We start from the raw sequence: 24,886 nt of genomic DNA on the forward strand, positions 1-24,886 counted from the left end.
AGTGCTTCACCATCAGCGCCCTCACGGCCCAGTTCCTCAGCCGCGCCCTCACGGCAAATTCCTCAGTCTACTGCTGCACCACCAAAGTCCTCAGCTGCTCCCTCCAAGTCCTCAACTCCTGTGCATCTGGCTACATGTCAAAGGACTCAGGGTTTCTCGATTGCTTCTGGTGTCTCAGCAAGTTCCTCAGCTGCACCAATGTCCTCATCAGGCCCCACTCTGCTGAAGACAAAAGCAACAGCTGGACGCGGTCCTCGGCCAAGTCCAAGAAAGAAAGTTGCTTTCCAAGTACCCTCTGATGACAAGGCTTCTGATGAAGAACTTGAAGAAATCATCAGAGACAGACTCACAAAGGCCGCTAGCGTCAAAGGAACAACTGTGCCTCTACTTTTGGATCCGAAGAAGATCCTTGACTTCATCGACTTATGGCATCAGGATCCAAGCACTCCAATGCCTGACCTGCCTCTGACTCCTGGTCAAAGTCATATGCTGACCCATTTCATCGCTGAAGAGAAATGGAAATTTGAAAAGGCTCGTGAGATAAAGAGAGCACAAGCCAGAAAGGAGAAGTTTCTGAAGAAGAACATTGTTAGACTGTCACCTGAAGAACTTCTCAAGGCTCAATCTGAGATTCAAGCCCTCAGCAAGGATTTCGATGCATACAATGCTGATTGGCAAGGAGCCAAAGTGAGATTCGTCAATTTGACGAAGAAAATGACAACTGTTGCAGCCCCATCGCAACAAGAAAATCCTCAGGCTGCAGATTCTGCTCAGCCTGCTGAAGAACGTGCTAGCACTGCTGATGACTTTCAGCCTGCTGCTGAGAATACAAGTTCCAGGGCTGATGACTCCATTCCAGCCATTGAAGAAATTCCCAGGGCATCCACTAGTGGTGCGCCTGAAGAAACTGAAGAGATCAGGACAACTGCAACAGTTGCGCCTGAAGAAAATGAACCACAGTCCTCAGCTCCTCCTGCGCCAACACCAACTCCAATTCTTCCTTCTGCTTATGAAGTGAAGAAGACCAAGGCTGCAGAGCGAGCTGCAGTGAAGAAGAGGAAGGCATCAGCTGCGTCAAATTCTTCGGCTGCGAAGAAAATGAAGCAAATGACCAGCTCGCTTGAAAATCCTATTGATGTCGTTCCCATTTCCTCCATGTCATCTAAGGAGATTGTTCCTTATGGAGAAGAATACAAGATCCCCAGCGGATCTGATGAAGAAAATCATTCTGTTGCTACCTCAGAACAGTTTGATGAAGAAATTGAAGTGGAAGCATTCCCTTCACCGCCAGTCGTTTCCTCACCTATGCCTCAGTTCACAGCTGAAGAGGCTGGTGTTGAGGAAATTGAAAAAGAAGATGAAGACGTGGATATTGGATGCACTACACCAGTGATGAATGATGACTTTTGGGAAAGTCAGCATCCAAATACTCCTCTCTTCACTCCTATTCAACAAATTCCTCAGTCCCCGGCTACAACTGTTCAAATGGGCTCTGAAGAAACTCATCCCACATCGTCTGTTCATGAAGAAATTCCAGCCGCTAGTGCTGAAGAACCTACCGCTGATCCCCAACCTGCACAAGAAGAGGAACCAGAAATTCCTCAGCCTGAAGCACCTAAGATCGCGATTCCTGAGGTTGTGCTGCAAATCACTGACACTCCTCTGCCCAAACCGAAGAATCCGTTCTCAAGCAAGAAAAAATTCAAGGGTGAAGACTTCTTTTCTGAGCATGTGGTCTTCACTGACTACAATCCATATGACTCTGCTCGCATAAGGAAAAGACGTTTCTGGACTGCTACTCAAGCCAACTTCTATTCCTCAGTGCTCTTTGACAAGGACAAAATCTTCGATCATGAGCATATTCCTCATGTGGATATGGAATCTCTGCCGTGCTTCGAGCCAGTTCTCCGAGTTATTCACGATGCAGGACTACTGAATTTCTGCACTGATATCTGTGATTGGAATGAAGAACTCATTCTTCAGTTCTATGCCACTTTGCATATCACCGGAGATGCTGAAGCTGTCAATTCATGGGTGCTGGATTGGATGATAGAAAACACTCACTATAAGGCACCAGCAACTGAATTGCTTCGTGTCCTTCCTCTTGATCCTCCCCATGACAGTGCATGTTGCATCTACAATGACCGCGAACTGACTGATCATTATATGCAAGTGCTCATGAAGCCTTTGAAGCCAGGGCAGGCCCCTCGAACCAAATTCCTCGTCAAGGAATTGCTGTATGTGCCTCGGACTGTCTATCGAATCCTAACGAAGACAATGAGTCCTATCAAGGGCCACGACTCAAATGATGAAGATGTCGTTGGCATCATGAAGAACATGCTTTTCAACATCATTCATGGCGTTCCCGTCAACTTTCATGATTTCTTCATGAGGACTCTGGCTAATGTTGCACTGTCACCTTTTGAGCTGAAGCCATATGTGCCTTGGATTATGAGATTCATAAGGGCAAGATCTTCACTGAATTACAAGGCTGACACTCTGAACCATGGTAGCTACTTGACGCCCATTGAAGTCCTCAAGCGACCAGTTTCATCATCTGATGATAAGGGCAAGGCAGCTGCTGTGATCGATGAAGGCACTCGTCCATTGGATGGTCAATTCCGTCTAGCTACATCTTACTCCACCAATGACGATTCTGCAACACATGACACTGCCACAAATACCTCAGCTAAGCAAAATCCTCAAGCCACAGCACCCAGGGTGATGACTGACCGTGAGTTACTCCTCAGTCTTCATCAGAAGGTTGATCGCAATCACAAATGGGTGAAGCGTCAATTTGCTGCAATACTTCACAACATGACCTCAACACATAATGCAGTGCAGAAAAATCAGTATCACCTTCATGAAACCCTCAACCGCACCTGGGCTGTTCTCACTCATGTATATTCCGCGGAAGAACTGAAGACTATGGGTCTCCAGGAAGCATTTGACTGGTTTGCACCTCCTCCCAAGAAATTCAAGAGAGTCAAAGTTCCTGATCTGGTGGCCAGCTCTTATTCTTCATCGCGTGAAACTGATGAACATGAAGATTTGAACGACACTGCGGCAGGACCTACTTCAACAAACAACCCCGACAACGCTGGCGCTCCTCCATCAACTTGAAATTCTTCAGGGGCGTTAGTCCTCAGTTTCGATCCTTTTGGTCATTTGATGACAAAGGGGGAGAAATCTGAGTTGAGTTAGTCTTCAAGCGGGTTTATATTATGGGCGTTTTGTTAAGTTACAATTCTTGTTCTTTCGAAACTTTTTATTGGATCGAGTTGTAATCTTAAATCCGATGGTGCCTTGATACTTCTGGTCGTGCTCTGATGCCTTGATGCACTGAGCTCTGAAACTTTTTATGTGCTATTCTGCATGCTTATTCCTCGTTAATATTATTGCACGCATGCTGAATCTGATCAGGCACCATATTTCATCATGCATTTCAAATTCTTCATATTATATATCAAATGCGTGTATGAATTACAAGATATAGGGGGAGATCTCCATGATTCAATTCTTCAAATGTGCATTGCCTCAAAAGCAAATTCCTCACTATGCACATATTCAGGGGGAGTTCTTCTATATCTTTCAATCAAATTCCTCAATATCAGTATTTACACTTCGTATGTTTATCCCCGTTGAAAACTTAACCTATGTTGTCATCAATCACCAAAAAGGGGGAGATTGTAAGTGCATCTAGTGCCCCTTAGTGATTTTGGTGTATTGAAGACTTATAGGTTAAGTAACTGATGCGTTTGTGAGTGTACACAGGTCTATAAGTCTATGAGGAGTTTGATATTTACAGAGAAAGTCGACCCCTAAAAATGAAGTTCTTTGACTGAAGACTTTGATATTCTGAAGACTTTCTGAAGACTTTGAAAGTGAAGAAAATGGTGTGACCTTGAAGACTTGGTATTCACTTGAGGAATATGGAGCGTGAAGACTTCTGTTTTCGTAGTTTCATTTTCTCTTTCTTGAGTCATAGGAAACACCGTACTGTTAAAGGGGGTCGAGGAAATACTAAGGAAAAATTTCCATGTGATGCTCAACTCAAAATCCTACACCTACCAATCCCTTTGAGTGAAGCCATTGGAAATCTCATACAGTTTAGTCAAATTCTTCAGTGAAAGAGACGCAGTTCTTCTGGTCACTGATGACTTTGCTCTAACTGAGGAGTTAGGAATTCGCCAATGCGAATTGCCTACACAGTGAGGAACATGATAGCCCTGAGGAATTTGAGAGTCAAATTTCCGACCGTTGCTGTGCTGCGCGCCGGCTGTCCAAAATATCTTATCCACCTAACGGTCATATCATTGAAGGGCATTTATGTCTTATCATGTCGGGCTGCTCCCTAGGCTATAAATAGCCGCCCCCTACAACCACTAGTTGGTTGGCTGCTCCGAGAGAACTTGACACTTGTCATTTGAGAGCAACCCATCCTCTGAGGACTTTGAGCGAAAATCATCAAGTGAGGAAAACCCCAAAACCAAACCCCCACAAACCCAAAGTGATTGAGCATCACTGAAGAAATTGATCCTGCGTGGATCCGACGCTTGTTACCTTTGAAGACTGTGCTTCTTCCAGACGGTTAGGTGTCAAGGTCTAGAGCATCCAAGAGGAATTGTGGATCACCGAGTGACCAAGTCTGTGAAGGTTTGGAAGTCACCTGAAGACTTACCACGAGTGATTGGACGAGGCCTGCGTGGTCTTAGTTCAAGGAGAATACGGTGAGGACTGGGTGTCCTGAGTTGCGGCTCAGAGACTGGGTGTCCGGGACTGTGTGTCCTCGAGTTTAAATACTCAGCCGCTCCAACCAGACGTACAACTGAGACAGCAGTTGGAACTGGTTTACCAAATCATTGTCTTCACCAACTGGCTGGTTCTATTTCCTCAACTCATTCATTTCCTCATTACTGTGTTGAATGTTGTTCATATCTGTGCTTGAAGACTTTGACTGAAGACTTTCACAAATTCCTCAGTTCAATTTCTTCAGTCTGTTTGTCTTCATCTTGTTATCCTGTGTTTACGCTTTCCGTACTCTGTGCTAGTCTTCATTTCATCATGATGACTATGTTTGTATCCTGTTATGTTTACTTCTGAGTACTTATTCCGCTGCAAGTAGTTCTTCGCTAAGGAATTTCCTCACCAGCAAATTCCTCAGTGAAGAATTCATAAAAATCGCCTATTCACCCCCCCTCTAGTCGATATAACGCACTTTCAGTTTTTCCTTTCCTCTCCTTGTCATGTTAGTTGGAGTTCTCAGAGGAAGACATCAAGTCATGATGGTGACCGAATCAACGTTCTTATGAAGTGCAACCTGGATCATGAAGATTGTGTTAGTTTGCGTTCCCCCTTCATCTTACCCTACGCTGGAATCTCGGGACGAGATTCTTGTTTACTGGGGGTGAGTTGTCACATCCCTAGTTCTGGTTTGCCTAGTGCCAACATCTAGTGTTGCATCATGTTTACTTTCTCTCAGAAACTTGGAAATGGGGATGACAGAACCCCCAGCACCCCCCTAAAACAACTAGGGTTTACTAAAATCATTTTCAATGAACCTGAAATGCCCTTCTAAAATGTCCATCATTTTTGTCTTGGGTTAGAACCTCTGCCAAAAATTGGTTCACATTTTTCTAGGACACATAAGGTCACTGGATTAAATCATTACCTATTTGCATTCGGGCATTTAAATGCTATAAAATATTTTGAATGCTCAAATAATTCTGGAAATAAGTGTGGGTTGTTGGAAATATTCTAAACAAAGCCCCCAATTATTTCCAGGATTTTTGGAAATGCCTAACTATTTTTAATAAAGCCACACAGTTACAGAAAAATAGAAAACCAACTTAAATGGAAGAGAGAGAGAGAGAGAGAGAGAGAGAGAGAGAGAAAGGCCAGAGGCCACTTACCTGCACTGGGTCGGCCCACCTGGCCCGTGCCAGTCATCACCTACCTCTGCCGGTAGGCAGAGGAGGGAGACAGCACACACGCGCGCGATGCGCCACGCCACCTCCCTGCTCGCCTGCCTCACCCGCGCCTCGAAACGCCTCCGCGGCGCCGCCCCGACCCCGTGGACACCTCACATGCCCCCTGCCTCTCTCCCTCGCCTCTCCTCACCATGGCCGAAGCCGCCGCGCCCGCGCCGCCGTAGTTCTCGCAGCCACCGTCGTCCTCGTGCCACCCCGTCGTGTCCCTAAGCTTCGCCGTCGCCCGCTACGCCGAGCTAGCCGAGCCCCGAGCGCCCGCACGCTCTGCACCGCCTCCATGGACCTCGTCTTCATCGATCACCACCGGAGATCCCCTTCGCCGTCACCGCTACAGCAGCTCATCCCCGACCTCGCCGTCTGGTCACCGTGACCGCCGTGAGCTCAGCTAGCTCCCCATCCTCTCTGTTCTTGCTCTCAAGCACCGTAGCGACCGCATGAAGCTCAACCGCAAGTGCCGCCGCCGAGCTCGTCGTCGACGTGACTCTGGCCATGCAACGGCCTCGCCACCCTGCCCGTTAGCCTCACCGCACTCCCAGGATGTTGTAGCACCACTCCCCGCACCTCGCCATGCCCCCTAGCGATGGGCCCAAGCTCGCTCGAGCTCCTGCAGCCGCCAAGGTCGTTGCTGGCGACGTTTCCGGCCACCCCGAGCCCAACCACCGCCACCACTGGATGCGGCTCGTCCCCAGCTTCACGTAGATGCCCTCCGCCGCCCATTTGGTCGCCGGAGGAGGAAACCCGCACTGCCCTGCCGCGCCTGGCCTCGCCGGCGGCTAAACGCCGGTGGTTAACCCCGGTTTGACCCCAGTTTGACCTCCCCTGGGTCAATGATAGGTGGGGCCATGCCCTGCTAATTAACCAAGGATTAAGACTAACTAAAATTAGTTAGTCTAATGACACTGACACACGGGACCCACTAGTTAGGTTTGACCTGGACCGTCCCCGTTGACCGCTGATGTCACCCTGACGCAATGCTGACGCAATAACTCATTTACTAGATTTATTCTTATACAGGAAATTCCAGAAAATGCTATAAAGTTCAAAAATTCATAGAAATTAATCTGTAGCTCCAAATGCAAAGTGTTATATATGAAAAATGATCAGAAAAGTCCAATCTATCCATCTGTACCGGTTTCATGCATGTTTAAACAAGTTAACTTGCTGTTTAGTGCAAAACATGATAAAGCACTATTTAAGGTCATATATGGGTTTGCAATTTGAATCTTTGGTTCAAAATGGCTCAAACTCATCTGGTCATAGTTGCATTAGCCCAATACACTCATTTTACCATGTCTCATGCATGCATCATATTGTTGCACATTGTTTGGTGTTGATTGTATATCGGTGCTCTCTATGGCAGGTTCTGCCCCGGAAGAGTATCGCGAATATCCAAACGAGGAGCAATACCAGTCCACGGACCCGCAAGGCAAGCAACCAACCAATTGATCATATCGATACAATCCAATGTTCTCGCTTCTGCTCTCTTTTACTGCATTTAAGACAACGCATTTCAAACTGCTGTGTGCTACGGTAGTTGAACCCATTTCCTCTGCATGACCTGTCATTGCCACAGTAACTAGATGAAACCCACTAGCATGTGTAGGAGTTGAATGAGCCATGTGTACGTGTTTCCTACCTTGCTATGCCTGCTATGCTTAGAATTGTGTCAGGTCTGGTTCATCTGGGTGATGGGCTAGAGTGAAATGATCATGTCGGTAATGAGAATGATGTGTTAAACACGATTTGGTAAAGGTATCGATGAGAGGCCATGTAGGAGTACATGGTGGGTTGTTTCATTGGAACCGTCCTTAAGCACTGAGATTTGTACGTGTGATTTAAGAATCAGCTACTACCATACATTGGGATCATTAATTGACTCGTTCGACTTCTTATCCACCCAAGTCCTCTGTCCAGGAGTTGCAAGTAGTTTCTGGTGTTTGTAGCCTACTGGAGGCCGTGGGCAGCACTGGCCCTCGGGGTGGGTGTGATGCGGTAGGTACGTGGCCGGGTATGCCGGGCACCCGTTAGGTGTCTCGGAACCCTGTACACATCGTTTGGGTCCGTATGTGGAAACCTCGGCCGGACTCCCTGCGGATGGAACCTGAATAGGTGATAAACCTGGACTAGAGACTTAGGTGTTTAGGTAGGTCGTGGTCTACACCCACGTCGGCTTTCGCTTGAAGTCTGCCGAGCACATGTCGTGCGCAGACGCTAAGTGGTGGAAACATGTATGAAGAAGTACACCCCTACAGGGTTAACATCATCTATTCGAATAGCCGCGTCCGCGGTAAAGGACTACTTGGTTGCCTATACAGTTCATAGACAAGTAAATGGATACCACTAAAATCCTCAAGATAAGCGTGAGTGCCGAGGATGGCTCTTCCGTAGGATGACGGAGGTGGATCCTCGGTAGTGTATTGAAGTGGTGTGTAGTGGACTCGAGTGCGCAAAACAATTTCAAGTTGGTGTCTCGTAAGATAGCTTAGCCAAGAGTCAAAGCTAGCTTGCTGCAATAACCCCACCAACCCTTCTTGATAATGTGCATGTATGTAGGATCTGATGTAAGTCTTGATGAGTACCTTTGTACTCCTATTTGCTCAATTTACGTTTTACAGAAGACGTTGCAACCCCTTTTGATGGGTTCTTCATAGACGTCGATGTCGACGAGTAGGCTGGAGCCCAGGTGGTGATCCTGAGCTCACGATGGACCGTGTAGTATAGCCAGGCTTTCTCAAGCCTCTTTTATTTTGTAGTTGTCTGTACTCAAACATGCTACTTCCGTTGTTGGCTTGTATGTTTGTATGACTTGAATGCTGGGTCGTGTGACCCGTACTTGTGTGTATGATATGTATGGCTCTCTGAGCCTTTAAATAAAGTACTTGAGTTGTAGAGTGATGTTGTGATGCCGTGTTGTATTTGCACATATCGAGCATATTGTGTGTATGATTGAAATGCTTGGTATATGTGGGATCTGACTATCTAGTTGTTTATCCTTGGTAGCCTCTCTTACCGGGAAATGTCTCCTAGTGCTTCCATTGAGCCCTGGTAGCTTTCTACTGCTCCGGAACATTTAGGCTGGCCGGCATGTGTCCTTCTTCGTTCCTGTGTTTGTCCCTACGGGGAAATGTCACGCGATGACTACCGGAGTCCTGCTAGCCCAGTGCTACATCCCGAATTCACTCGCTGATGACCGACACGTTCGTTGTTGGGTCACGTATGCCTGTCCCTGTAAGTTAGTGCCACTTTGGGTTCACGACTAGCCATGTCAGCCCGGGCTCCTTGTCATATGGATGCTAGCGACACTATCATATACGTGTGCCAAAAGGCACAAACGGTCCCGGGCAAGGTAAGGCGTCACCCGTGGGAATACCGTGCGTGAGGCCGCAAAGTGATATGAGGTGTTACATGCTAGATCGGTGTGGCATTGAGTCAGGGTCCTGACAGGTGCCGAGCCTCCCATGCGACTAAGTGGCACTCACTAAGCACGTGTCGGTTTGCTGGAAGACAGATCACACCCGTTGACACCCATCCAGGGGCGTGTCCAGATAATAAGCCGGAGTTGGCTAAGCGACAATATAAGCTTGCCGGGTATGCACCCCCGCACGCCACCTAAGGTAGCATTTATGGCATTTTGTCCTAAGTGTCAGAGTTAGGTATGACAACACTGGTGGCTATCTAATCACAAGATAATGTTTGTTTTGCCACTGTGGTTACCCCTCGAGCCATAAAAGGAGGTTCAATGCAACCTAGAGAAGGATTTGGATCCTCTCACACTTGTACTCACGTAGCAACTCTCCCCGAGGCCACCTTGCCAGGTTTGAGCGTTGTGTAACGTCGTGTTCCTCTATCCAATCCACCAAAGTAGGAGTATGGTTTTACTCAGCGGCCCGAACCTGGGTAAACCCCACCATAGTCTCGTCATCGTGCTGCTTCATGGCCTTCGCTCTTTGTGCAACGTGATCTCCCCCACCCCCACCCCCACCCCCACCCCGCCAAACCACAAGGGGCACGTGGCCCCATAGGTGATCATGTCCACCCACGACACAAGTCTTGTAACATTCACTTACTTGGGCTTCTCCATAGATGAAAGTAACCCTGGTATGAAAGTTAACAAGCTCGCTAGCTACCACATCAATATGATACTTTGAGTAACCCAAAACTTCAAGCTTTATTTCTTCATTCCAAAATATTCCAAGCCCCCCGCTCCTACCAGAACCGCTTACATCAAAAACTTTTATTGTAACCTATCTCCTACCATATTTTCCACTCTAGAGCCCTCAATTTGAGTTTCGACAATACAAATGATAGAGGGGGCAATTTGCCTCGCTAGATCGTGAAGCTCTCGAACTGTTGCGGGTTTGCCAGCCCCATGACAGTTTCAACATAGGAAACTCATTGTGCTAGGCGTGACCCAACTTGGGAGCCGGCCAAACGCACATCAGAATGTTTGTTACCAACCGGATTCTTTCGCCCATTCCCTTGTCAAAAGCATTAACTGTAGGCATGTTTCTCTTTGGGTCTTACTTGGATGAAGGACTAGTAGGCACAACCGGAGGGGGCAGAGCTAATAGATCCTTCCCCTCAAGTTGATTAGGTGATTTTTCCGGGAGCATCGGGGTGCTCTCCTTGACTTGTGTCGCACCTCTTTTCCTGCTGCCATCAGCCTCAGACATGGTTGCATCGAACGAGTGGATACTTGGATCATCTTGCTCCATCCATTCAACGTGCTCTGTTGAGTTGTACCACAGCTAGCCCCACATCCGGAGCAACCTCTACCTCGGCTACCTCCAGAACCTCTTCCAACTCTAGGTCCACGCCCGGGCCCCCTAAACGAGTCGGCTCACGGGTTTTTGAAGACAAGGGTCGAAGGGGGTGAATTCCATTGTGACATTCTTTTTATTAATGGTCTAAAAGGCCACACACAGCGCAGCGATCGAGCAACCTCTCGTACTTCACTCTGAAGATCCCCCTCTTCTTCTTGATGACCAGAGATACGACGTTCATGGGCGGTTTTGTGACATCCACCTTGACCCAAACCCTAGAAAAGTTAACCTCAAAATCCTAGTATTTGGGTTCAGCATATACAAACTTACCAAGAGTGGCATATACAAACTTATCAAGAGTGGCAGCAAGGGATTTTATCAAGTGGAAGAATAGATCAGGCAGGTCATGTATCTGGATCCACATCATACGGTTCAATGACAACATCCCTCCTTTGAAGGTCCATGAACCATCTTCCATTACTCTCTCCTAGTCCCCAAGGCACAAAAATTGCAGTGTATATAGGTTTGTCGTTGAGTGGCCGGAATTGGACCTCTTGCGCCAGATCCCATGGAACACGCATGTTACGGAAGAACCAATATTGGTTGTAAGGTTTCTCCACCTGAACTCGAGCTATTGCCATCCAACGTGCCGCCTCCTCTGGTATGTCCCCCATTGTCAACTAGTACATCCACCAGATCATCCTCCTTGTGTCCCAACTCTTTCATCATCGCTTCATCTCACTCATCGCAGCACCAGGCGCCGATGTTGAGCCCTCCATTAGATCTCTTGCTTGAGAACAAGAACTCCGCATGCAGGGAGAACCCTAGGCACACCTCCAGCAGCCACGTTAGCCGACGATCCGAAGACGCCGGCGTTCGGTGGCGGGAAGGTGCGGGGGATCACGATCACCACATCGGAGCCGAGTGCCGCCGGGGGTAGGAAAAAACCCTAACTCGAGGGGACACACCTACATTTTTTATGTAAACGGTGATCTGAAGTTAATAAAGTGTGCCCTAGCTCATTTCTCCTAAAACAAACAATGTGCAGAATGCTACTAGTCCAGTGGTAGTGACTAATCGGGCTGACCCAAAACGTGAGCAGTGCATCAAAGAACTTGAGCATGTGTCAGGCCCAATTGGTACAATGACAAGGCCGCAAAGAAACACAGCAAGAATACACAAGGAACAAGCGACAAGGCTGCTAGGAGGGAGAAACGGGACTACAATGGATGACATCAACTTAGATGTGCAATATCTAAGGCACTTCTACATGTTGCCCTAGACACTCCTAATAAGTACTCCCTCCGTTCCAAATTACTCGTCTTAGAAATGGATGTATCTAGAACTAAAATACATCTAGATACATCCATATTTGTGACAAGTAATTTGGAACGGAGGGAGTAATACAGTACAAGACAGAAGTTTGCTCGCCCTAGAGATCAAACCAGGTGAGTATTTTGCCTGCTATTACCAGAACATACGAGATATCGAAGCCACATGTGCATTACACATCAACATTCAGAATGGAACCGGAAGTAAACTGCAATCTAAATCCTCTTAGCCAGCTCAGATTCAGCGGCCAGCAAAAACTGCAATCTACATCTGTCGTTAACTTAAACCGAGCAAGATCCTAAATCGCCAAATCCTAGCCGAGCAAGATCCTAAATCTCCAAATCCTAGCCCATGCATGGCCGGCGCGCCCGGACACGATCCATATATACAACCACCAGCCAATGTTCATCATGCTGCTACAGGAACTAACTTAGAATATTTTCCTAAAACTACCCTCAACATGTTAACAAGTTTGAAGCGGGCACTGATATTGTAATGCGCTCACAAGGTTCTCCTGATCCACCTCTATTAATTCATGGTTCATGAGGAGTCTGCACAAGGGAACATAGTATATGGATATTAGAATCTCACAATACTGTAATCAAAACTGGTAATTTAAAAGACGCGAGCAACTGTTAGTAATTCTAAGAATGGAACTAATGTGTTTTTTGGAAAATTTTGAAACACACATTCAACTGAAAGAGCACACAGCATTAAGTCAAATTGCAGGGAAGAATATTTCTTGCTTAAGAATGAAAAAAAAAAGGATTTCTACATAAGATTAGATGGTCAACATTGGCAATATACAATGAAATATGTCAATACATTGAGTGATATCTTATGAATAAGAATATGAAAAACCATGAAGCATCGCACATTCCACTAAAAGAGCACACAACATTAAGTCAGCTGGAGGGAAGAATATTTCTTCCTTTTAAGAATGAGAAAAGGTGTTGTATAAACATACGATCAGATGGCAAAATAGGCAATATCCAGTGAGATGTGTCAATACATGCCTTTACCAGTTCAATCCTTCGAGAAAAAAGATAACTCATGCAAGTACTAGAAATAGTTACAGAATCAAACAGCAATTATTTAGACTTACTATTATTTCTAGCATACCTTCAGTATCTGCACCCTTGTCATCCCCCTTTTTTGTGACAGTCTTCCATGAAACCAGCTCCAGTTCAATCCTTAACTTGGCATCCGGTGGTATTGCACCTTCCTTGCCACCTACTCTCCCACTGGTGCCAAACCCATCTATTTACAAGTTATGAAATCAAGTTCAGGCTTTCGAGGGAAACAGAAATATCCTAATTACCAAAAAAAATCAAATAAACTCACATTCTGACTCCACAAAAAAAAGCGACTTTTCTTTCTCGCACATGTGTTTCACAGCAATAGCCATCGCAGGGCAGAAGAAACCTGAGAAAAGTATTTCTTAGGAAAATGAATTAAACTTGAATGTAATAGATATAGATAAAGAACACAAGTTACCATCATTCACAGGAAAGTCTACCCCTAGAGACTTCGATACAATAGTGCCATCCTCAAGGCAAACCTCAAAGTTCACTGAAGGAACACACTATGTTAGTTACATGTAAGACAATACACAGGATAGTAATTTCTTGACTTACCCTTGACCATGTCCAGGTCTGTTGGCCCACACGACCCCTTACCCGCCCTTAGTGTTTTCTTCATTATGCCACCATCACCACAGATGTCCTTTCTCCTGCTCCAACTAAGAACCTCGACATCCAACAGGAGTAGCATGTGGGGGGATTCTAGGAGGTGAACCAACTTTAGCATAACCCAGAATTGGTGGAACAGTGAAAATTGAGCGCTCCTTCCTGTTCATACTTGCTATGGCGGAATCCCAGCCATAAAACATACCTGGACACAGAGTTACCAAAATCCAAAGGCTTAAGCTAGACACGAGCAAATATATTTATTATAAACAAAGCAAGAGCTAAGACCGAAATATACCAACCAAAATTTATAAAATCAGATCATTTAGAATAAGTACTGAGACAAATATAGAAAACAACCTTCCCCAAGACAAAACACGTGCGGTACTTCAGAATCACGGTTGGATTCAATTTCCTTTCCATTGTGCAGCAATGTATAGTATACTGCAATAATGATGTGATCATTATTTATTAGAGATATTCATGAAAATTTCAACGCACTGTGATGGGTACACCTACTTTTCACATCATCCCCAATCTTGGGGGTCATTGTCCCGACACCCTTGTTTACCAAACGTTTCCACTTCACCATGTCTTCTGCTATGTCTTCTCTATCTGGGATGGATTTAATGAAGCATACAATGATTAGAATAGTGAAAACATATCTGTTCTGAAAAAAAAATGTGAATATCCTAACCTGTGTAGTAGGAAATGCGGCTAATAACGCTTAACTCTGGGACATTCTCAAGATGAGAACCACCCTTTTCTTCAGGCTTTATCATAAAGACAGTCATAGCATGCCTGTCCTCAAAGCTGCACTTCTGATATATTTCACTATCAAGACACAGACACAACACCTTCGGTGCTTCATCCACAGAAAAATCCACATCTGTCCAATTTGGACTCTTTGCAATATAATCAACTTTTTTTCCATACAGTTTAACCAAGTCATCCACCACTGTGTCACCCTCTTTGGCAATAATGCGTAGACGCTTTGGTTGGAAGGCATTGATGACATGCTTGACTGTTTCGAAAAATTCACCTTCTTTGGCTTCAACATAACATGTATCCTCATAGAGGTACATGGGGGATTTCAAAACTTCATCTGCGATTAAGTAGGGAGAGTCAGCATAGATTTCATACATATAATGCTGAAATGCCATGCGTACATCATACATGTACCAAGTGAAACTAACCTGTTAGTGTATTGTGTCGGAAATCACCATCATAACTGAAGATGGGCACGCCCTTAAGAACTTCCTGAAACTCACTCAAGAGATCAGCAGCCCACTGCCTGTCTGAGTTGGGGTTCTTATTCCGCATTAAACCATCAACAAGTTTGAGTAGTTCTCGGTTTACCCAATGCGGGGAAAACCTCAAGAAGTACGTCCTCATGAATGGAAGTAAATCAAAGATAGGGTCATCCGTGCCTTCGCGGCTGCGGTACCCAGCCCGCAGTATTTTATGGATATCCAGGTTGTCCACATACATGGAGAAATACGGGGTCAAGACGATGCCTCTTTTGAGACAGAGATATGCAGCATGGGCTTCAGCATGTAAGATCGAGTTGAAACGGAAGCCACGGCAGATCTCGTACCACAAAAGGTCAGTCTTGTTCCATATAGCATTAGCTATGGCTCCAAAGTGCGTATGCAGATCATACGAAGCATCGCATTCACCTCTCAAGTACTGGATGCCTTCAGGATATGTCGGGCCAATCTCGTAAGGTAAGCACTGGACATACACAGCTGGCCGACCCGCCTTATCGTCCCAATCATTTGATACCACGATGTGCTGCTTCATGAAGTCATCTAAAGAGTGTTTCCAGAAATCCATAGGCATATTTCTAAGATTGATTGTTGCATCAAAGGAATTGAGAAGCTTGGGGGCCTGGCCCTTGAAGGCACGCTCATATGCCTTGAGTATGAATTTGGTCTCAGTATCGTCAACTTGGAAAGGTAACAACAGACCTCTGCATACAAATGCTGGCCTGAACTCTTCATGCTGTCTCTTTAGAAATTCAACACTGTTGTATTTCTTCAGAGCCTTTAAGTCTGCATTCAAGTTCTCCAAAACAACCTCATTGGTTGCTTTGTGCAGACCATCAGAAGCACCATGCTTTTCGGAAGTATGCGAGATATCAGCTGATTCAGCTTCAGTCATGTTGATCAAGTCTGTGGGAGGGGCTGGAGGGAGACCGAGCGGATGTAGAACATTTGACTGTACAGATTCAGGAATCGACGCAGGAGTGGGGCCAGAGCTAGTGCCCATAGTTCTCTTTGAGGGCTGATGTAGCCCAAATCTCAATGACCAGATGACCCTTGCCCTTAACATTTTGGTCGCCATTAAATGATCACTGTAAGAAAACAGCAAACAAGCGATTAACTAATAACTTCGCACAGAATATATTGAAAACCTATAGTAAATCTATGGTCAGACTTGCATAAGAGAATGAAGTTTTATTGTAACTATCAGAACTCAAGTCATTTATGGTCAGCCCAGTCAAAAAACTACTATTGAATAGTGTTTCCCCCTGCGGTATCTTGTTTCAACAACATATGTAGTTACCTTTCAGGTGTTAGTGAAAGGGTATGCAAAATCACAGATGTTCTCCGCTTCGAATGCGAATATGCTACCAGATTACATAAACTTACACGCAAATGACAAGATAAGATCCATGGACCCCTACAGATTAGTCAAGAACAATACCTTTGTTTTTTAACTCTGGCTTTCTGCCTTCTCTTTATCTGAAGACCTTGAGTTGTTCAAGCATATTCCTGTTATGATAGAAGTATTTCACAAATCACAATATCAGGAAGTTGGAAGATCAGTTTGGACAGACATTTCAAAGAGAGAAAATGCATCTTTGTGGTTGTTCATAGGAAGCTGTATTAAGAGCATATCCTCACGTCGTTAAGAGACATATTCTATTAGGCAAGCTGGAAAAGATTCGTAGAAAAATTACTAGCAGCACTTGTACATAACAACAATGGCCCTTGGTTAACGATGCGTGCTATACATCACAACAATGTCGTCAGGTTAACTAGGGATATCTATGTGTCCTAGGCTAAATAGCAACAGCAATCAGCCATAAGCATGTACGCACCAATCACAGAGGAGAGGAGAGGAGAGATTACCTTACTACTTAGGGAAACCATGGAGACAGCAAGCTTGGCTACTTGGAAAGCTGCGCGGGGGAGAGGCAGCAAGATCGGCTGCTTGCGATAGCTTGCTGGAGGACAGCACCGCCGGCTGGTCGGGAGGAGGCGGCGAGCTCGGGGGCGGGGGCACCGGCTGCTCCTCCTCGTTGCTGGAGGAGGGGAGGCGAACAGGAGAGGGGAGGGATGGCGAACTCGGGGGCGGGGGCACCGTCGGCTCCTCCTCGTTGCTGGAAGGAGGGAGAGGGGGCACCGTCTGCTCCTCCACGTTGCTGCAGGGGGACGGCGGCGAGCTCCCGGGCGGGGGCGGGGGCGGCGGCGGCTGCTCCTGAAGGAGGAGAGGGAGGGAGCCCAAAAGGCCGAAACCTTTTCTTTTGTTGATTGATTGGGGGAGAGGGAGCCCAAAACCTAGCGGGAGGGAGGGAGGATGAGCAGGCGGCTGGAAGGAGGGAAACGGGTTGAGTTTTGGTGAAAATGTGCCCCGTTTTCTAATAAAAATGGGGTGGGGGAAACCCCTTTCGATCAAAAAAATGATGAAAATGGACGAAAATGTCCCTTCTTTAAAACTTTAACACAAAATGACCCCAATCTGAAAATAATTACACAAACTGGCCCTTTTTTGCATGACGCCCCGGTCTGGACGCCATGATAGCGACGTGTAGCATATGACGCCCCGGGTTGGGCGCCATGATAGCGACATGTAGCATGGTGCCCCGGGATAGGGCGTCATATCAAATAGCATTGCGCCCTAGACTCGGGCGTCATGCAAAAGGGTCAGTTTGTGAAATATTTTCAGATTGGGGTCATTTTGTGTTGAAGTTTCAGGAAAAAACTCAGTTTCATTCATTTTCACTTGAGCTTTGTGCCAAAAATGAGCTAGGGCTCTCTTTTTCTTTTTTGAGCTTGAGCTAGGGCTCTTTTGGCAGTTTTTTGTGCGGAAAAGATAATGCCCCAACGTCAGAAATCTGGCATCTCATCTCGAACGCTGCATGCACCATTGGATCGTATTCACAAATCATGGCGCGGGTGGAGTGCCACGTCGCACGTTGCCAAGCGTTCGGTCTACTCCAACCTCAGCCCGAACGATTTCGTTGGGTCACTCAATATCGCTCTCTTCCACCCCGTGCCTTCCTCCCAATCCCCACTTTTTCCTAGGATCGACTACGGCGACGTGTGGTGGCGGTGTGGAGCTCCCGGTGGTGGGGAACACCGCAACGGTCATGGCCATGGCATCCTCCACCTCCCACCCCCCTCCCACCCGCTCTCGCTCCAACAAGGCCGATCGAGACGGTTCTCAGGCACCTGACGGTGGGTCCCTTCCCCACCGTGTCCAATGGGTCAGCCACCGCTACCTCTGCTCCGCCGGACGCCGGTCCAACATCCCTTCCAGTAGCCCCAACAAATTTCCCCCACGGAATTCATAGGCCAGGTCCGGGGCTTATCCTACGACGGATTTTTCATCAACATCAATAACGACACCGGGGGGTCCCCGTGTGAAAGTGCAACTAATCCCCGGGTGGTTTTGATAATTCATAACAACATATAGCTCAGTAAACTAATATCCATTCAAGATAAACATTTCAGGAAGTTCAATGAATGGCATGGCATGTACTAAGATGTGGATCCCTCAGAATGCTAAGGACAAATATTAGCAAAAGCTCAATACTCTTCATTTTCATTTTAGTGATCCAAGATCCCATTGAGTCCATAGGAAAAGCCAATGCTATTAAAAGGGATGAGTTGTTGCTTAATGGCTTGCTTGCTCAAATGCTTGGTGATATTGCTCCAAAAACCCTCAGCCACTTTCTCCATCCAAATATGTCAAAACCCTAAAATCTAACTCGGCCCCACTGATATTTCCTACCAGGAGCCACCGAGTTCATATGACATAGCCACAACCAGAAAACCCTAACAGTTCGGTCTCACCGATACGGATCTCGGTCTCACCGAGATGACCTTTCCAACTCTCTGTTATCTGTTGCATTTATTTCAGTCTCACCGAGTTATGCAATCGGTCTCACCGAGATGGCTTAACCAACTCTCTGTTGCCTTATTGCTTCGCTTCGGTCTCACCGAGTTGATGCAATCCATGTCACCGAGATGCAGTTTGCCCTAAGCCCTAGCACATCGGTCCCATCGAGTTGTTCCAGTCGGTCCCACCAAGATTCCTAATGTTCACATTTTTTAACTGATCGGTGCCACCGAGTTTAACCATTCGGTCCCAGTGAGATGAGTCAAATGTGTGTAATGGTTGGATTTTGTGTGGAGGCTATATATACCCCTCCACCTCCTTCTCCATTTGTGAGAGAACCATCAGAATGTGCCTACACTTCCTGAAGGAAATATGCCCTAGAGGCAGTAGTAAAGTTGTTATTTTATATTTCCTTATTCATGATAAAGATTTATTATTCATGCTAGAATTGTATTGATTGGAAACTTAAATACATGTGTGAATACATAAACAAATACCGTGTCCCTAGTAAGACTCTACTAGACTAGCTCATTGATCAAAGATGGTTAAGGTTTCCTAAGCATAGACATGTGTTGCCATTTGATAACGGGATCACATCATTAGGAGAATGATGTGATGGACAAGACCCATCCGTTAGCTTAGCATAATGATCGTTCAGTTTATTGCTATTGCTTTCTTCATGTCAAATACATACTCCTTCGACTATGAGATTATGCAACTCCCGGATACCAGAGGAATATCTTGTGTGCTATCAAACATCACAACGTAACTGGGTGATCATAAAGATGATCCACAGGTATCTCCGAAGGTGTTTGTTGAGTTGGCATAGATCGAGATTAGGATTTGTCACTCCGAGTATCGGAGAGGTATCTCTGGGCCCTCTCGGTAATACACACCATAAGCTTGCAAGCAAATGACTAAGGAGTTAGTTACGAGTTTATGTATTACGGAATGAGTAAAGAGACTTGCTGGTAACGAGATTGAACTAGGTATGAAGATACCGACGATCGAATCTCGGGCAAGTAACATACCGATGGACAAAGGGAATTACGTATGTTGTCATAACAATTCGAACGATAAAAGATCTTCATAGAATATGTAGGAGCCAATATGGGCATCCAGTTTCCGCTATTGGTTATTGACCGGAGAGGTGTCTCAGTCATGTCCACATAGTTCTTGAACCCGTAGGGTCCGCACGCTTAACGTTCATTGACGATATAGTGTTATATGAGTTATATGATTTGGTGACCGAATGTTGTTCGGAGTCCCGGACGAGATCACAGACATTACGAGGAGTCTCAGAATGGTCGAGAGGTAAAGATTTATATATAGGATGATGGTATTCAGACACCGAAATAGTTTCGGAGTGCACCGGGTACTCATCGGGTCATCGGAAGGGGTTACGGGCACCCCCGGCAAGTGTATGGGCCTTATGGGGCAAAGGGAGGGACAGACCAGCCCACAAGGGGGCTGGTGCACCCCTTCCCTTGGATAGCCAGCCCTAGGGGGAGGAAAGGGGAGGGGTGGCCCCTGCTGCCTTTCCCTCCTCAGGAGAGAAAGGAGGGGGGGCGCCACCTCCTCCTTCCTCCCGCACTCCAAATAAGGAAGGGGGCGCCACTTGGGGGAAGACCCCAAGTAGGATTTGGCCTACTTGGGGGCGCCTCTTCGCTGCTCCCTCCATCCCCCCCACCTATATATATGTGGGAGGGGGCGCCTAGCACAAAACACAACATTGTCTTAACCGTGTGCGGCGCCCCCCTCCACCGTTTACACCCCCGGTCATATTTTCGTAGTGCTTAGGCGAAGCCCTATGGAGATAGCTTCACGATCACCGTCACCATGTTGTCATGCTACCGAAACTCATCCACTACCTCACCGTGTTGCTGCATCAAGGAGTCGGAGGACGTCACCGAGCTGAACATGTGTTGAACGCGGAGGTGTCGTACGTTCGGTACTTGATTGGTTGGATCGCGAAGAAAGTTCGACTACATGAACTGCGCCGTCAAACGCTTCCACTTATGGTATACGAGGGTACGTAGACACACTCTCCCCCTCTCGTTGCTATGCATCTCCATGGATAGATCTTGCGTGTGCGTTGTTTTCCATGCAACATTTCCCAACAATGGCATCCGAGCCAGGTCTATGCATAGATGATATCGCTACAAAAAAACCACTTCCATGATGATACGTGTTTGTCACAGTAGGTCACGTTTTCTGTCATGCATGTACACCCATGACGATTTTATGACATAATCAAGATAGTCATACCTGTGTTGTCGTAGAGTGTTCCATGACAATACCAAAATTATCATCACGGAAGTGTCCACTTCCATGATGATAAATGGCGTGTCATGGAAGTGTTTTCGTCAAGGGTAACCGACACGTGTTATCCATCGTAATGGGTCACCATTAAGCTATCGGGTTCCAGTTTGGATCCGATAACCCATTAACAGCGACGACCAATGGGGATTTTCCATGTGTAAAATTCTCATTCGCCGTAGAATCCACGTGTTGGCTCAGCGTTGGGACAGATGTCATCCACTCATTGTACGAGAGGCGCCTATCATACGTTGGCACGTGGCAAGGCCCACTGGACCATTTAGGTGAAAGAGGTCGGCCCAGTCAAAATTAGCAGGCCTGCCCCATATAGGGCCTACTTGTGTCTGGTCCATTTAAGCCCACAGCCCGTACGAGATGTGCCAATTCGACCCGTTAACTGTTTAACCCATTGCGGCCCATCGTCAGTTCGAGCTCGTTAATAGCCCACCATATATTTGCGCTCAATATCGGCCCGATGTGATTTCTGCCTGTTAACGACCCATTCAAGGGATGGGCCAATTTTTAGGATGTACGTCTTTTGGCCTTTTAGCGACCCATTTAAGTGTTGGGCCGATTTCCAGCCCGGTGTGTCTTTCAGCCTGTTAGCGGCCCATAAATGAGTTGGGCTATTTGCAGTCGGACCTGAGTTTTGGCCTCTTAACGACCCATGATCTTCATGGTCCAATACCAGTCCGGTTTCTCTTTCGGCCTGCTAAAGGCCCACAACATAGTGGGGCCATATATAGTCTGACCTGACTTTCGACCTCTTAGTGGCCCATGCTCTTCATGTTCCAGTACGAGCCCGTTGTCTCTTTCGGCCTGCTAAAGGCCCACAGTATAGTAGGGCCTTATATAGCCCGACCTTAGTATCGGCCTGTTAACGGCCCGTGAAATTGAATGGGCCCACTTATTGCCTCTTTGATGTCGGCCTGTTAACGACCCGGGAGGTAACAGGGCCAAGCATTAATTGTTGGCTCGTTTCAATTATAGCGGCACATCAATTTAATGGGCCCTCTAAAGTTCAAACAAGTCTGTAGGCCCAATTAGATAACGTCGATTCCGGCCCAGCTATAATTTGAGCCCATTACGACGAGCAATTATGGACACGACCAAAACCGGTCAATCAACGGCCAATGAGAATTTTTGGCCCCTGTGAGCCCATTAGGAAAGCCCATTAAGGGCAGTGGGCCGCTGACCTTCATATAGTGTTCATGACAGTTCGTGCTAACTAATAATTTCACTGCTTTTTTGGCTTCCTAGCGACCAATTAGCTGGAATGTGAGGCGCAATAAGCAAACGTACGACATACAAAGAAAAACGTAGCACATCTAGCATATATTATAGAAAATTACATCCACTAGGAAATCAAAGATTGATGCCAGGGCAAATAAATGAATAGAAATTAACAATCTACAACCTCACAATCTGCAACCTCAGCGCGGATGACGCCCATAAGCAAGTGAGCAAGTTCTTCCTTCTTTGCTACACTGTCTCTGAAAACATTGATCAGTTGTTGTTGCGCAAGAATGCGCACCTCCGATTCCTCCATGATTTCCATCATTGCTTCAGCCAGTAATTGGTTCACAAACATACATTTTTTCCTTTGGATTTGAGACAGCGGAAACTCAACAGATTCAGATGGCGATTTTGGCAGGCTTGCATTATTGTTAGTGGAGAGTGTCTCGACCATTGCATCATAACATAAATTAGGAGGGGAACCGAACAGATTAATCAAGAGTTATTGCCATATTACCTGGCCTAAATTTATTGGAAAGAAACAATGGGGTTGCCTTGATGTTTTCAGAGTTTGTCTTCTTATCTTCAGCAGCCTGCACCAAATTAACACACTAGCATTGCTACCATTGGCCAGGTCAGATAAATAGGAAAACAACATTGACACAACAAACGTTTGGGCAACCAGACCACACCAGCCTACACTAGATTAACACAATATGGCACAACTATCATGAGCCAGGTATGGGAATAGGAAAGCAACATTGAAACAATGAATGATTGGGCAACCAGAACAACACTACAATTTAGTAATGTGCATGATATGAGATAGTACACTCATGCAGCTAAGTATGCAAAACTACCAGGTAGTTTTCCTTACAAAAATCAACATTGTTGCCTTTAATTATACATTTTGCTACAGGTAAGTTTAGATCAGATAAAGGTTGGATTCACGTCGATTAACAAAATACATGCTGATGTAAAAATATAGTGATATACAACAGGTACTTCCTGATGCGGCTTGAAGCTACGTCGGTATTTCCCCAAAGAGGAAGGGATGATGCAGCACATCGGCGGTAGGTATTTCCCTTAGTGATGAAACCAAGGTTATCAAACCAGTAGGAGAACCAAGCAACACTACGTAAACAACACCTGCACACAAATAACAAATACTCGCAACCCGATGTGTAAAAGGGGTTGTCAATCCCTTTCGGGCAACGGCGCCAGAAATTGGCAAACGGACGTGAGAGAGTAGTAAATATTGATAGATCGAACGCCAAATAAAATAAATTGCAGCAAGGTATTTTTGTATTTTTGGTTTAATAGATCTGAAAATAAAAGCAAAGGAAAAGTAGATCGCAAAGGCAAATATATTAAAGAAGAGACCCGGGGGCCGTAGGTTTCACTAGTGGCTTCTCTCGAGAAAAATAGCAAATGGTGGGTGAACAAATTACTGTTGGGCAATTGATAGAACTTCAAATAATCATGATGATATCCATGCAATGATCATTATATAGGCATCACGTCCAAGATTAGTAGACCGACTCTTGCCTGCATCTACTACTATTACTCCACACGTCGACCGCTATCCAGCATGCATCTAGTGTATTAAGTTCATGGAGAAACAGAGTAATGCAATAAGAATGATGACAGTAGACAAGATCTATTTATGTAGAAATAGACCCCGTCGTTTTATCCTTAGTAGCAACAATACATACATGTCGGTTCCCCTTTTGTCACTGGGATCAAGCATCGTAAGATCGAACCCACTACAAAGCACCTCTTCCCATTGCAAGATAAATAGATCAAGTTGACCAAACAAAACCCAAATATCGGAGAAGAAATATGAGGCTATAAGCAATCATGCATATAAGAGATCAAAGAAGACTAAAATAACTTTCATGGATAAAAAGATAGATCTAATCATAAACTCAAAGTTCATCCGATCCCAACAAACACACCGCAAAAAGATTTACATCATATGGATCTCCAAGAGACCATTGTATTGAGAATCAAACGAGAGAGATGAAGCCATCTAGCTACTAACTATGGACCCGTAGGTCTACAAAGAACTACTCACGCATCATCGAAGAGGCACCAATGGAAGTGGTGAACCCTCCGTGATGGTGTCTAGATTGGATCTAGTGGTTCTGGACTCTACGACGGCTGGAATTGATTTTCGTCGACTCCCCTAGGGTTTCTGGAATATTGGGGTATTTATAGAGCAAAGAGTCGGTTTGGGGGGCACCCAAGGTGGGCACAACCCACCAGGGCACTCCTGGAGGGTTGTGCTCTCCTCGGAGCACCCCCAGGCGCTTCTCCAGCCCACTCGATGTCTTCTAGCCCAAAAAATTCTCAAAAAGTTTCGCTGTGTTTGGACTCCTTTTGGTATCGATTTCCTGCGATGTAAAAAACATGCAAAAAACAGCAA

The 24,886-nt window shown here is 46.0% G+C and overlaps 1 protein-coding gene across 6 annotated transcripts; it reads right to left on the bottom strand.

The window, feature by feature from the left end:
- Positions 1-12,186: 12,186 nt before the first annotated feature.
- On the bottom strand, positions 12,187-17,364 carry LOC123045411 (uncharacterized). Of its 6 annotated transcripts, none has more exons than XM_044468465.1 (11): positions 16,911-17,363; positions 16,483-16,550; positions 14,970-16,129; positions 14,471-14,878; positions 14,293-14,388; positions 14,134-14,217; positions 13,723-13,978; positions 13,605-13,657; positions 13,430-13,510; positions 13,208-13,345; positions 12,187-12,636 (listed from the first exon to the last, which is right to left on the bottom strand). In XM_044468465.1, the coding sequence occupies exons 3-7, from the start codon at positions 16,117-16,119 to the stop codon at positions 13,827-13,829; spliced, it is 1,890 nt and encodes a 629-aa protein (XP_044324400.1). In that variant the 5' UTR covers positions 16,120-16,129; positions 16,483-16,550; positions 16,911-17,363; the 3' UTR covers positions 12,187-12,636; positions 13,208-13,345; positions 13,430-13,510; positions 13,605-13,657; positions 13,723-13,826. The 6 variants fall into 6 exon arrangements, with proteins under 6 accessions (XP_044324400.1, XP_044324397.1, XP_044324399.1 ...); XM_044468462.1 differs by having other exon boundaries at positions 13,583-13,657; XM_044468464.1 differs by having other exon boundaries at positions 13,191-13,345; positions 13,583-13,657.
- Positions 17,365-24,886: the final 7,522 nt, after the last annotated feature.

Source organism: Triticum aestivum, chromosome 2B (genome assembly GCF_018294505.1).
Source record: "Triticum aestivum cultivar Chinese Spring chromosome 2B, IWGSC CS RefSeq v2.1, whole genome shotgun sequence".
In the NCBI taxonomy this organism is placed as follows: Eukaryota; Viridiplantae; Streptophyta; class Magnoliopsida; order Poales; family Poaceae; genus Triticum; species Triticum aestivum.